This window comes from Ruditapes philippinarum, unplaced genomic scaffold, assembly GCF_026571515.1.
Source record: "Ruditapes philippinarum isolate M1 unplaced genomic scaffold, ASM2657151v2 ctg3321_1_1_1_1, whole genome shotgun sequence".
In the NCBI taxonomy this organism is placed as follows: Eukaryota; Metazoa; Mollusca; class Bivalvia; order Venerida; family Veneridae; genus Ruditapes; species Ruditapes philippinarum.
The window spans coordinates 11,349-25,569 of record NW_026858949.1 but is presented as its reverse complement, the minus strand read 5'-3'; the positions used below and the strand labels follow the sequence as shown (position 1 = coordinate 25,569).

The 14,221-nt window shown below is 32.8% G+C and overlaps 1 protein-coding gene across 1 annotated transcript; it reads left to right on the top strand.

Annotated features, from left to right (window-relative positions):
* Positions 1-2,131: 2,131 nt before the first annotated feature.
* On the top strand, positions 2,132-11,132 carry LOC132754755 (uncharacterized). The gene is made up of 3 exons (XM_060745443.1): positions 2,132-2,283; positions 2,522-2,741; positions 8,707-11,132. The coding sequence occupies exons 1-3, from the start codon at positions 2,137-2,139 to the stop codon at positions 11,130-11,132; spliced, it is 2,793 nt and encodes a 930-aa protein (XP_060601426.1). The 5' UTR covers positions 2,132-2,136.
* The last annotated feature ends 3,089 nt before the right edge of the window (positions 11,133-14,221 follow it).

Genomic DNA, 14,221 nt, shown 5'->3' with positions numbered 1-14,221 from the left:
AGTCCCAGAATGACTGCCATTTTTCAACATCTCCATCAAACGTAGGCAAACTCAGTTTAGGTAGTCTGTGAAAAGATGAATTATCAGACGACACCCTTTGGTTATGAATAGAAAAGTTCTCACTTGATAAAGTTCTAGCACTACCGTTAATGTCCTGTGAATTACGGATCACGCTGCCGCTGCCAGTGTTATTAGATTTGGTAATATCTTCCTTCAGTTTTCGTAGTTTCAAACGTAAATCAATTGAATATTCGTCACTCTCTACCGATTCTGTTTCCAAATCGTCAATATCTGCATGATTAACAACCTTATCGTTGAGGTTCTTGATAATCTCGCCTTTTTCTTCCATGATTTGGAGCAGGGCTGACTTCTCCGAAAGTGACAACTCGTCGTTAAATTTCTCCAGTTGTCTAGAAATAAGACGTCGCTGGCCCTCTCTAGTAGAAATAAGCTTCTGTAAATTCATTGTGATTGTAGAATTTCTCACGGCACCAACAATGTGGGGGTGTATAGTAACTAAACAAAATGCGTTGTAGTTTCCAGATTCGACCTTTACTGATCAACAATTATATATAGTATAAACAACAATACAATGTTAAGTCGGAAGTGACGTTAACGTAAGCGCGGGACGTCACTTTATGCAAGGAGCTATAAATGACGTTATCAATTCCCGACACCCCTATTGTTAAAAGTGGCCTTTAATCAAATAACTGTATGTCTTAATGTGAGCGCTTTGGTGCCAATGGCTTCCTTGTTTTCGTGAATATCACCACAAAAATGCCGAAAATTTGAAACCCGCGAATATTTCTTCACAAAGAGTTTTACATTGCAATGGCATATGACGAATCAATTGATTGAGATAGATGTAGGTTTTCCGATAAAATGTTATCTTGTTGGAATTGTCTGTCCTTCAAAAGTACACATTTTAACAGAAATTACCGCCTTTGTCAATGAATCTTATCTTATTTATAACTCTAGTTATTGTGTGGAAACTTTTTTCTATTTTAGTATTGGTGACCATGACCCCAGGGAGGCCAAATGCAAAACAACCAGGGTCTTCATATAAGCTTGCTAAAAACCAAGTTATGATTACAATTTCTCCTTCCTAACTCAATGTATTGTCCGGAAACCATTTTATTTTATTTTTAGTAACGCTGACCTTGAGCTTGACCTTAGGGGGACCACGTGAATTACCAACCGGTGTCTTCATATAAGCTTGCTTTATACCAAGTTCAATTTCAATATCTTATTCGTAGCTCTTGTCATTGTCTAGAAACTGTTTTTCTAATGTTAGTAACGGTGACCTTGACCTTTTCCAGAGTGGCTCCAGATGCAATACTAACCGGGGTCTTCATATAAGCTTGCTGTAAACCAAGTTGGATAACATTATTTCATTCCTTACTCCAGTTTGTTCGGAAGCATTTCTCTATTTTTAGTTACGTAGACGTTGACCTTGATCCCAGAGGGTCCAAATGCAATATTGACCGGGCTTCTTCATATAAACTTGCTTTAACAAATTTTGATAACATTATGTCATTCCTAACTCTGGTTATAGTCCGGAAACCATTGTTTCTACTTTTGAAAAGCTAAACTTGATCTTGATGCCAGGGGGTACAATTTCAATACTAACCGAGGTCTTCATATAAGTTTGCGATAAACCAAGTTTGATTACATTATGACATTCCTTACTCTAGTTATTGTCTAGAAACCATTTTTCTATTTTTAGTAACAGTGACATTGACCCTAGGGGTCCATATGCAATACCAAACGGGGTCGCCACATAATATCACTGTATGCCAAGTTTGATTACAATACCTCATTCCAAATTCTAGTTATCGTCCGGAAACCATGATGCGGACTGACCGACCGACAAGCTGACTCATAAATATTCCCCTTTACGTTGTTTATGGGATGAACTTATATGGCTTATACCTATAGTAAGGTATTTGAATCCACAGAATTAAGTACGGGCTGTAGAATATATCTTATATAACATATTGTTATTCGAAGCTGAATCATTTTTAAGTGAATTGAACATCAATACACTTAACATTTCGTCAAGAAAACCATACTGCATAATATGTAGATTAATTAATGAATGATATATTATCAAACTGTATTTTAGAAGGACTAGAGATGGCAGAGTCTTCTGATGTTGTGAAATGCCGAAAATTCATAGTTAAGAACTATGTTGCACTAAAGAAGTATTTGAATCCTGATCCCATAATTGATTGTGACACAGGCTTTGAATTACTGACCGTCGTAGATAGAAAGAATATCAAGGTACGATATTAAATAATTTGTATGCCAGTTTTATCTAGTTTACTTTATACAATTGTCAGTATTTGATGATACTTGTAACAATGCTTTTTTTAATTTTTATTGTTGATTTTAGTATAATAACTGTAGCATTTGAGGAATAATCTTATGTCATGCTTTAAACTAACTTATTGTTATCAATATTTAATTATTATAGAAATAAAACAATTATGAATATTGGTAATAAAATATGATATTACAGGGCAAGGACCAAACTGATAAGAATGAAACGATACTGAGAAAAGTGATATCCAAAGGTGCTAAAGGTTACACAGATTTTAAAGAGCGTCTTAAAAAGACTTGGCAGACTGAACTATTAGAGCTGATCCTTTGTGCAGAAAATGGACAGGACACAAAAGAGATAGAGGGTCGGCTTGAGAAAAGTGCATTGTTAAGTCTAGAGTATATCAAACACAGAGGTGGTAAGTCAAATACTTGTATATTAAGCCTATCTGAGCACAGAGTGTTCATAAGTGATTTTTGTGACTGCAAGCTCGGTCGTTTATCGTCCATCGTTCGTCGTTGTTATATGTCTTTAAACAACATCTCCGTATGACCAAGATTATCGATTAATTACGATTTTTACAGAACTTATAATTTTTTTCTGATTGTTTTTGTCTGAAACACAATGTAGGTGATATAATATTTAGATAAATATGAATTTATACAAACCTTAAATGTATGCAATATTTTGTGCCATGTTTTCCTTAACAAAAGTTGATTTAATGATGACATAATGTCAAAGTTTGTCCCATTATAAGGTCGATTACTTAAATTGACTTTAACTTTAGGGAAACACAATTAAATCTAGTTATGTGATTTTTGTCCGTAGCAATTCATTGTGAACATCAACATATCATTACCCATGTATCTTTGATGTGCGAAATCACTTATATATTATGCATTTGTGAATAATTTGTTAAATTAAATGAGAAAATTGTCCTTACGTAACTTTGTAGTATGATATATGATTATATGTTTATTTGTACATAACATATGTTTCGTGATAAAACGCAATATTATTCACTTCAAAATAAGTTTTGCATACACCAGACTACGGAATACCGTTAGGGCCATCGTGGTTATACGTTAAAATACAGAGGGCGACAATGCGATAGTGCGACAGTGCGATGACGACAATACGACAGAGCGATGACGATAATGCGACAGTGCGATGACGACAATGCGACATTGCGATGGCGACAATGCGATAACGCGAAAGTACGATGACGACAGAGCGATACTATTATCGCACTGTCGCCATCGCACTGTCGCATTGTCGTCATTGCACTGTCGCATTGTCGTACTGTCGTCATCGCATTATCGCACTATCACCATCGCATCGTCGCACTGTCGTCATCGCGTTATCGCAATGTCGACTATCGCCTTCTGGTGGACGGTTCTAAACTGCTGGCGAATAAGCTGACGTTATAGAATATGGGATAATTTTACTTTTGTCAATAATTTTTTTTTCTTGTTTTTTCTTTTCCTTTTTATTATTTTTTGTTTGTTTCTTTTCTGTATACTAATAATGTTTAAATAAAATTATAAATTAATAATAAGAATCATTTTATATATAAATACTGAAAGAGTTATACATAGACGGAAAATGTAATAAATTGTGTGAAACTTTAATATACAATGTAATAGAAATATTTCAGATGAAAATGATCTTATGTTGACATTTAAAAGATGCAAAAAAAATAAAATCATTGTTTATTACTTGTATAAAAAAGACAAACAAATTATATTCATAGATCGTCATCAGTGGTTTCATTGTTTTGTAAGATGTATAATTTATTATATTACTTACATTGTAAATAAAGATACATGTAATTAGAAATTTACGTCAACACATAATCTTTTCCATATATCTAACATAAGTGGTCAACAATTTTCACTTTAAAATTAACTTAACAGCAGATCCTAATATAAGTGTAACTGGTCAGCATATTGTATTTTAGCCAACTGATTCCCCTGTTTTTGTTGTTGTTGTGTTATTTTTAAGGGAAAGATGCAAAATTCGAATTACCAACTACTTGCAGGTAGGTAGTGGGCGATTAAGAATAATCAACTACCAGCTAGTAGGTAGTAGGTTATTTGAATATCCAACTTACGGTATTCCATACCAGACGGTGAGACCTCGGTTTTAAATTAAAACCGTGATCAGGTATGATGTTATTGAAGCAGATGTAACTAAATATTTAATCTTAATTCATAGAGCATTTATAGAAATATTTTGGCAGGATAATTTCACATAAAAGATTCATTGCATAGTCTCTCATTTTATTTGCAAGTGCTTTTTTCTCCTGCAGCATTTTATTGACACTATGTTATAAAGGAACAAAAAAATGTCATATCACACCTTATAATGTAGTATGTGATTATGAATAGACATAATTGTAATAAAGGAAGGAATAGAGTATTTGTTTAAACTTTTTCCTTGTTTAATGAATTGTGGTATAGCCAGGCTTCATAACCTCTGATCCCCATCAAAATCAATCAAACCGAGCCTGCAACATTTTCAATTTTGTCGTTTTGTACATTCTTTAGAGATTCTTTATTTCTCTCTATTTTAACTTTCGTCAGAGATGTAGATAACATCTAGATAATAGCCAAGTCTCTGCTTTTGTACCTGCTATATAACTTTTTATCTTCATATATACAAAGTTACTGATATGTTTAATTTTTTTTTTGTAAAATGGACTAACTGACTCCATCTGCCAATATGTCAGGATAGTTGGTCACTTTGATATACCGACTTAATAGCTTTGAATTGACAAATACTCAAAATAATTTCATTATTAATTCTGCTGCACCATTGTCTTATACAAGGAGCTTGTCTAAAGAAAATGACGGATTTTGCAGACGTGAAACTGATAACAATCGCCGACTTGCTTATCTGTAAGACCACTGCCAGCTTGATTGACAGACGGCGTAATGTCAATTCTTATATGGAGTGGATGACGTCATATTAAATATAGAAGAGTGTATGCAAATGGGTTATTATACTTTATTTTGTTGTTAAATGATTCTTTTTACTAAATTTATTGTTATGTTTCACATAAATTTATTACATGTTGATCAAAAGTCATGTTTTGTCTTTAATGTAATTATAAATTTTATTTATGCAGTTTGTGAAATTCTTAAAGTCCGGGTTTTTGCCTAGTAACATTAAATATTTAATTTGATTAACAAAAATGGAATATTAAAAGAAGAGCATGATTTTTTGCTGCATCTCTTGAAAATAATTTTTAAAAATCCGCCTAGATATTTCACACACTGAACAAATAAAATTATTATTTGAAAGCAAATTATAGTAGAAATGACAGCAACAAAATGAATTAAATGGTTTAGATTCAGTATAATATAACAAATAAAATATGGCCTTTCGGGCAAAGTGCAAGTTTAGTTCGCTTCGGGCAATATAACTTTCCCAGTCTGACCAACCAGTCCGTAAACTTGCATATTGCCCTAAAGGCCAATTTTATTTGTTAAATATCCCATTTGAGCATAGTATATCTTTAAAGAACCAATAAGCCTTAGATTTCCTGATAATAGTAGTAGTTTGAGAAAAAAATGAACAAGTGCATTTGGAAATATTGACAATTTTTGCTACGAAAAGGGTAAATTACAAAACAAGTGATAGATTTTTACTAAAAAAATAACGTTTACAATTTCTTTTGTAGTTACTGTTATTTATGATAGTATGTAAACATATTTACATAATATACTTTCTGCTTAAATGTAGTGCATATTTTTTATTCCTTACATAAAATAAGTAATTCAAATGCTTGACTTGAAGAATGATTATGTATAACAAAAACAGCTTGATATGATTTCACTTATAATTCAGTATGTCTATGAGATTATATATAATAATCAAACTTGTGAAAAAAAACTTTTTTCCAATATTTACCAATGTATGCACATTATTTTTTTCGAATTTAAAGTCTTCAAGTACATTATAGAATAAGGGGTCGAACTGATCTGTCAATTTAAGGGGTCTAAGAGTCTTAGGGGTCTAAGTGTCATGGGTCGAGATATCTTAGTGGTCGAGGTGTCAAGGGGTCGAGATGTCACAAAGTCGCATGGGCTTATCTCTCACTCCCCGTGCAACACTTCTTCTTTACGTATTCCGACAAATGCGATGCTGAAAAATGAAACGTAAGGGCCAAATGTACAAAAGTATGACATTATCTACGGAAAAGAAATAAATTGATAATATCTTTCACGCTTCAATGAGTCCTACTTTACCGAGGTCCGAAATTTTCCTATCGATCTGTTACTAAAAATAGACACCTTAATATTTTGCGAAATTCTTTGTAAAAACTGATATTTGATAACATTCATGATTTTTTGTAATGATAGCGTTGCTTCTTGATAACGAATTATTAAATTTATTTCAATTTACTTTAATTGAATATTTTGCCAAAATAACTGAAAATAGTTAAGGGTAAAATGCTTTTTGTCAACCATTGAAGTATGGACTGAATTCCTAAGCCGCTTTTCAAACAAGGTTGTAATGCACATAAGAAGTAGTGATTTTAATTTAAAGTTTTTTGTGTGTCCAGGTGAGTAAGAAAAATAATCAATCATTGGGTTAGGTGGAAGATACGGAAATCCCAACCCTCGGGCAATCGGTTCCCTTGGGAACTCGCCAAACCTCGTTGTTTTTTCATGTCTTCGTTATTATAACGATAAACTTGTTTATAACAAAAATTAATCTGGTCCGATAATCCCATACTAAAATATAAAGTGTCTAAAAGTTTGGTCCGAAGTGTTCAATATGGACCAAAGTGTCCAAATACTTGGTTCGAAATGTCCAATCATCTGTTCCGAAGTGTCCCAAAATCTGGTTCGACGTGTCTGGTAGGAAATGTTCATTTCTGGAATGTTCCATTACCAACTCAGCCATAATGAAATTTAGTGCAAAAATTTATTCAAGAGTGCAAGCAAACACCTACTCTATTTGGAGTCTGTAGTGGAATTGACTCTGCCTGGAAATTGAAACCAGTGTCCCTCCATAACATACATGTAAATAAGACATAAATAAAATCATTAAGTAAAGCTGTCCCAAAGTCAGACATATAATCACAACAGACAGGTTAAGCCAACCTTTACAATATTCCGATAACTCTTTAATATAAAAAATATAAGCCAACTCTGACTGGGTTTAAAGCAAAATTAACATTCAGACTAATGACCTGGAATACCCCAAGTGCATGGTAAAATATGACCCTCATTACCTAAATTTGATTTCTTTTTATTATGCCAAGACAGCATCTGCGGTGCATCGCCATATAGCGATTCACCTGTGTGTGTGTGTGTGTGTGTGTGTGTGTGTGTGTGTGCGTGTGTGCGTGTGTGTTGGTGTGTGTGCGAGTGTGTGCATGTGCGTGCGTGTGCGTGTGTTCTATGGATTATATAGTGAACTTAAAAATCTTCTTGTGAAACACCACTTGTCTAATTTCAACCAAACTTGGCAGGATTCATCCTTGGGTGAAGAGCTGCCGAAGTTGTTCAAAAGATGTCATTACATGCAGAAATCTTGTGGCCATGGCAACCAAAAAGAATTATAAGAATAAATTAAAAAAATATTCTTGTAAAGACCCACAAGGCATAGAGCATAGATATTTTGCATAAGGCATTGTATGGTAGACCTCTACCAAGATTGCTCAAATTATAGCCATTGGTTCAAAATTGGCCCCGTCCCGGGGTCATTGATTTTCACAATATGTACAAAAAAAAAACTTAAAATACCTTCTTGTCCGAATGTAAAAGGCTTAGAGCTTTGATATTTGCTATATGATATTATTCTATAGGTACTCTACCAAAATTGTTCAAATTTTGCCTCTAGCGTCAAAATTAACCCCGCCCCGGGGGTCAAAGGTTTTCTGTTTATGTATATATTAAAAACTTAAAAAATCATCTACTCGAAATTGACAAAGGCTAGAGGTTAGATATATTGCATTAAACATTGTGAAGTTAACTTCTAGCAAGATTGTTAAAATTATAACCCGGGGGTCAAAATTGGCCCTGCCCAAGGGGTCATTGATTTTCAGTCACTTTGTACATAAAGTAAAAAATAAAAAGTCCTCTTGTCTGAAGGTACAAAATTAACCCTTTCCCTAACCCTAGAAGGAAAATGTTTATTTTCAAGCATACAATGAATCAAATATATCGATGGAAAAAACTCGTTTTGTATATAAATTTATGCAATTATTAAAACAGAATTTAGCTTAAGTTTTGCATTGTTAAGTTAAACATAGCATCTGAATATAGTGTTATATATCTACTTCTTATTCGCCGTATGCATAATCTGATCCAAACCATGCAAAATTAAAGATTGTCACTGATTAACCTTTTTTTCTGCTGTCTTTTCAGAACTTCAAGCCGACCTGATAAAATTCTACAGAAAAAGGTGTAGTTCAATACCTCTCTCACCACTTCTTGAAGAAATAGAGACACCTCTAGCTGGGTTCTACGTGATGCCAGATATAGTCGAGGTTAAACAGATGTCCCTAACTTGTCACGAAGAGGAGAGAACTCCGATGAAGTCTTTGAAAGACCTGTTTTCAAACAGAAGTGCAGATCAGCAAGAAATTTATTTATCAGCTGATGCAGGCTTTGGAAAAACTGCTTTCTCAAAATATCTTGCAATCACGTGGTGTCAAGCTCATTGTCACGATGAAAACTACGCCTGTTTTAAAGATGATGAGTTAAAAACTTTATTTGACTTTAATTTCTTATTTTTGGTTTTCTTAAGAGACTGTACCTTTATTTGTAACATTGACGATATGATTGAACAGCAAATTACTAAGAAACTTCCTTCATCAACATCACTAAACGAAGTTTTACGCAGAGAAAAATGCTTGATTATATTGGACGGTCTTGATGAATGGACTCACCCTGATAACAGCTGTAGCGAAGTCACAGCAAAAATTCCACATCGGTACGTACGTGATACTTGTGTTATTCTAACGACAACCCGACCGTGGAAGCTCGGAGTTTCAGATCTCAAAACTTGTCAAATAAACAAAAAAGTAGAATTGGTTCAATTAAGTGCAGATTCTACGCGGCAACTAGAAGAAAATGCTATAAGAAAAATGACAGGTGTCCATAACGATAGAGTATTAAAGAGTAAAATACAGGACTTTAATAACGTGATACGTGACCGTCGCCTAGAACACATGCAAGCGATTCCACTCCTACTCATGTATATAGTTTGCTTATGGTGTAACAGCATTACAATAGGAAATTCAAAACATGAAATTTACACCAATATCATTGAATTTCTATTATCGAGAACGTCAAGGAAACACCCGGAAGTTCAACCATCTCGTGAATCGTCTGCCAGTGAAATTCCAGAATACTTCAAAAGTCATAAATGTTGTAAACATTTTTACAGTCTTATAACATCATTAGCAGAACTAGCTTACCAAACTATATTTAACGAAACAACAGAAAATACGCTGGTTTTTGATAGAACGGTTGCCGAAAAATATCTCAAAGCAGACGACATAAAATTAAGTCTTCTCTCAGGAATACTGTCAGAAAGCAGAAGTAAAACTTTAATCAACGAACTTATCAAAGTTTCGTTTTCTCACAAAACAGTGCAAGAATTCTTTGCCGCCATATTTATAAGTTCGCACAGTCTTCTACATAAATGTAGAAATGTTCAAGATATTCTGGACATGTCAAAAAGTTGTGAATTTATAAGTAAAATGAATGTTGACCTGATGTGTGAAATATCAAATGATTTGATGTCTGTGATAAATGAAGACCAGGAAACACGCGACTATAGAACTAGGACAGGTGACAGTGGCTTGTACAATACTCCATTGTATAACATACAGGAAATGTTCGTGTCTTGTTTACAAGAAATGCCTAAAAGTGAAAATATTCAATTATGTTTACAAGATTTCTTCATTGACAGGTACACCGTACAAAGTGAGCAGTTACAACGTTTGTTAAAACAAAATAAAACCAACATAAAATCACTTTATATAAACACCAGACGTACTTCCAGCAGTTTACGTGAAATTATAGATTTATTCTCTCTCACAGATCTCAGTCATATACAGAAACTTTACTATCATGGTAACAAGTTGGAGGAGGCTAAGATAAACCGGATATTGTTTCCCAGTTTACAGAACGTTACTTTGTGGAATGGTGAATGGACAAATGATGAAGAAAATCTGTGTGAAAACATGAAAACGCGATGTCAAAACTTACAATTTTTACATATAAGAGGCTTCAAGTTATCTCACAAAATACTGGACACATTTTTCAATTTTATCTCCAGTCAAAAATCAATGAAAGAGTTAACATTGAAGAGGTTAGACTGTAACGAATATGACGACGATGACTGTAAGAGTTTGAACTTGGATTTGTCTCAACATTCAACACTGTCAAAGTTATACTTGCAGTTGTTACCTGGGAGGCTACAATTAAATATATCAACACCGTCATTAGTTGATGTTACGTTGTGTTGGATCAATCTAGATGAAGTTTCATTGTTACTGTCACGTGATATGTTGAATATTGAACGTGTGGAGTTGGTGAATATAGAAATGTCTGCAGGAAGATTACAGAACATTATTTCCGTGCTGGAAGATCTGCCACAGTCAGTTACAGTAGTGATGTCCGCCGTTACACCGAGAACTGAATATGACCGTGTTAGAGAAAATATTCGGAGATCACAAACTTTTCATGTGATGCAAGACAGCGACAGCTGTCGGGGGTCATTTGAGTTCAAAACAATAAAAAACCAAGCAAAGAATAGACAAGAAAAAAAAATTGTGAAATAAACTGAAGAAATTACTTCAATACTTTTGAAATGAAAAAAAAAAACAATTTAAATATGGACAGTTAGAAACAAAATGGCGGCTCTTCGAAATACAATAGTCTTCAAGTAGGACATATATGTACTTCAGTATTAATTGACAATTGATTATAAATAAAAACATTTAAAATAATAGAAATACATGTAATTCAACTATTACTTTTACGGAAATAAATGGATATAAAAGTTGGATTAGGATATGGAAATATTTCACAGGTAAGTGATTTTATATTGAATGTTTTATCTTTATTTTTATTTTTTTATTATACATGCATATGTAAGAAGTGAAAAAGATCATTAACAGTTAACAATATTCTTATATTGAATAAAATCTTTTATATAAATCTTTCACCTTACTAAATAGTTCCCATGTTTGTTTTTTTATTCTTGAATTAGATTATTTTTATAATTCAAATGAAGCATTTTTAACATAGACAATTTATCCGATTATTTCACAATGTATACATGGCATGTGTTTATTAATTGGTACCACAACCTCTACACTAAACCTAGTTCGAACCATTGCATACATGTATATATTCATAGATCTATGGTGTAGTAAAATTTAATGTAGAATAAAGTGAATCTATATTAAACTTTCTGTTTTTTTTTTCTTTTTTGGATAAATTATATAAGAGTTGCTTCTATTATATTGATGTTAATAATTTGTGTTAATTCAAAAATCAAAAAAAGTTTTCTTAATTCTTACTTCTGAAGTGGTAATTTATTTATTGTTTTAGTAAGATGTTTTTGTTATGTCATATGTTAAAGATACGCATTTGTAATTTAAAGTCTATTAACTTCTACATGTGAACCAAGCGTGTTCAACTTAAGCCTTGGGGTCTGAATTTGGTCAATAAGATTCGTGTTATATTTACAGGAATAACTTTAATTATCCAATGTAAACACAAGGGATAATACTTACATATTTGTTATGAAACATTATCAAGTGTACGTACAAGCATAGTAACCTTTAATTTTGTATTGCAACCTGTGACTTCTAAACCAACCTTTGAATTTCTTAAGTAACATGTAATTTCCATAGCTATTCCTTGTATATAGCAACCATTGACTTTGCATAGCAACAAAAGTATACAAGTTAACTTTTGACTCTGCGTAGCAATCATTGTTTTTCCATTGCAATATATGACTTCCAAAGCAACCATTGGCTTTTTACCTAGCAGCTAATGACTTCCATAGCAATCATTGATTTTGTTAAAAATTTCTATAGTCACGTTTGACATCCCTAGCAATAGCAATCAGTAACTCTTTTGACATGTGCACTATTTCAGTTGCAGACATGAACTTTGTGATCTTATAAGGTTAAGATTTGAAAAAGAATAAAGATATAAAAATTTTCGCAAAATAAACACATTTATAAAATTAAAAGTTTTTATCGTTTCAGCGGCCTTGGATCATTATTTCATATTCTTTATGATGCAGAACCTCTTGTGACGTTTTACCTTTATAATGTGTGTGGTGATATATTTATTTTATTGGAATTATGGGATATGTTTTGAACAGCTTCTAAGGAAACATAAACATCAACATGTTTCTTGCGTGTCAAGGTATGACTTTGAATTACCTTTATTATTGACAGGTCAATCAAATTCAAAATATAGCTGAAAGTGTAAGATCGGAGTTGGCTTCCATGAAATATGTAAAATGTGACTAATTCTTGAATGGACGTTTTGAGGAAATTTGTTGAAAACTTATTCAACTTTAGTCCGGGTCCCGTAAGCAAACTTCTTTAAGACATCTGAAATTTTACTTTTTTGTAGTATAGTAAAAGTTACTAGTTGTTTCAGGCACATAGTGTATAGCAAAATGCACGTAAAAGAAAGTAATAAAAAGTGTTTGTATTTTTTTGGAAAAATCGACAGTAGTCTAGGTCGCTCTATTTAAGACGCACTGGCTTTTTCCTATACGTCTTCTCTGAATTTCAATGGTAAGCATAATAATTTCCGTGGGTGTCACCTTAACATTACAGAAAAAACAATGATTACATTTTATTTAAAGTCTATCTATACAACAATTTAGATCTGATTCCGTGGTTAAATTTAAATTAAGATTATTTAAGGTATTACGACCCTAATGTGCACTATGAGGAACTAAAATATTGACATCATAGGTCGGATATATACCTTAAAGTACACCGGTATGCAAAATTTAAACAAAGTTTACCGTACAGAAATCAAGTTTTGGCCACTTTTCTGAACTCAAGCTAGGATGTTATGAGGGCCCGTTGTTAGAAATGAGGGACCTTTAAATAATCTGCAATAACATTCTAATGAAAACTGTTTCCTATTAATTTTTGGTAAGAAACAAAAAGTACCATTCAGCTAACAATCTACATAAGCAAAATTATGGTTTCTATTTAAAATTTATGAAATCTGTATAAAAATGTTACCCTACCCCACCCATTTTTAACCACGTGTCTGACCATTTTCCTAATTAGGGAGCCTAATTTTAAAAATCCTTCAAATTTACCCAAATAAGTGCCTGTTTTTAAAGTTTCCCTAAATTTTTGTAAAAATATTGGTTGATCTTGTAAAATATGAAATACTTTTACCGTCTAGTTTTGATTTTATTACACTTTGAAAATATCAGGTACCATATTTATTACTAGATTTAGCACAATTGAGCCAATAAATACCTGTATAAGTTAAAAAATTAAAATTAAACACTTTTTTCTTTCCAAATGGGGCATGAGAGATACATAAATAATGTTAAAGAAAAAAAGAAATAAAAAAGTGACCCTTCTGGGGGTTGAACCCACGGCCCTCATTTTCAATGTAGTTAACAGTAGTTCTGGCCTATTTGAATACTCTTCAAAGCGGAGGTAATGCATAAGGATGGTAATACCTTAAGGTAGCACTCCACACTAAATTTCAAGTTTCTGCCGTCAGTGTCCTACAAGCAATATGTCTGATAAATCTGATCCCAAACTACACAACCTGGAAAAAGAAAACACATTTTGTTAAGAACATATATGTCATAACATTGCAAATTTATAATGAAATCATCCCATGTGCAACAGTCAGGCAGTTAAAA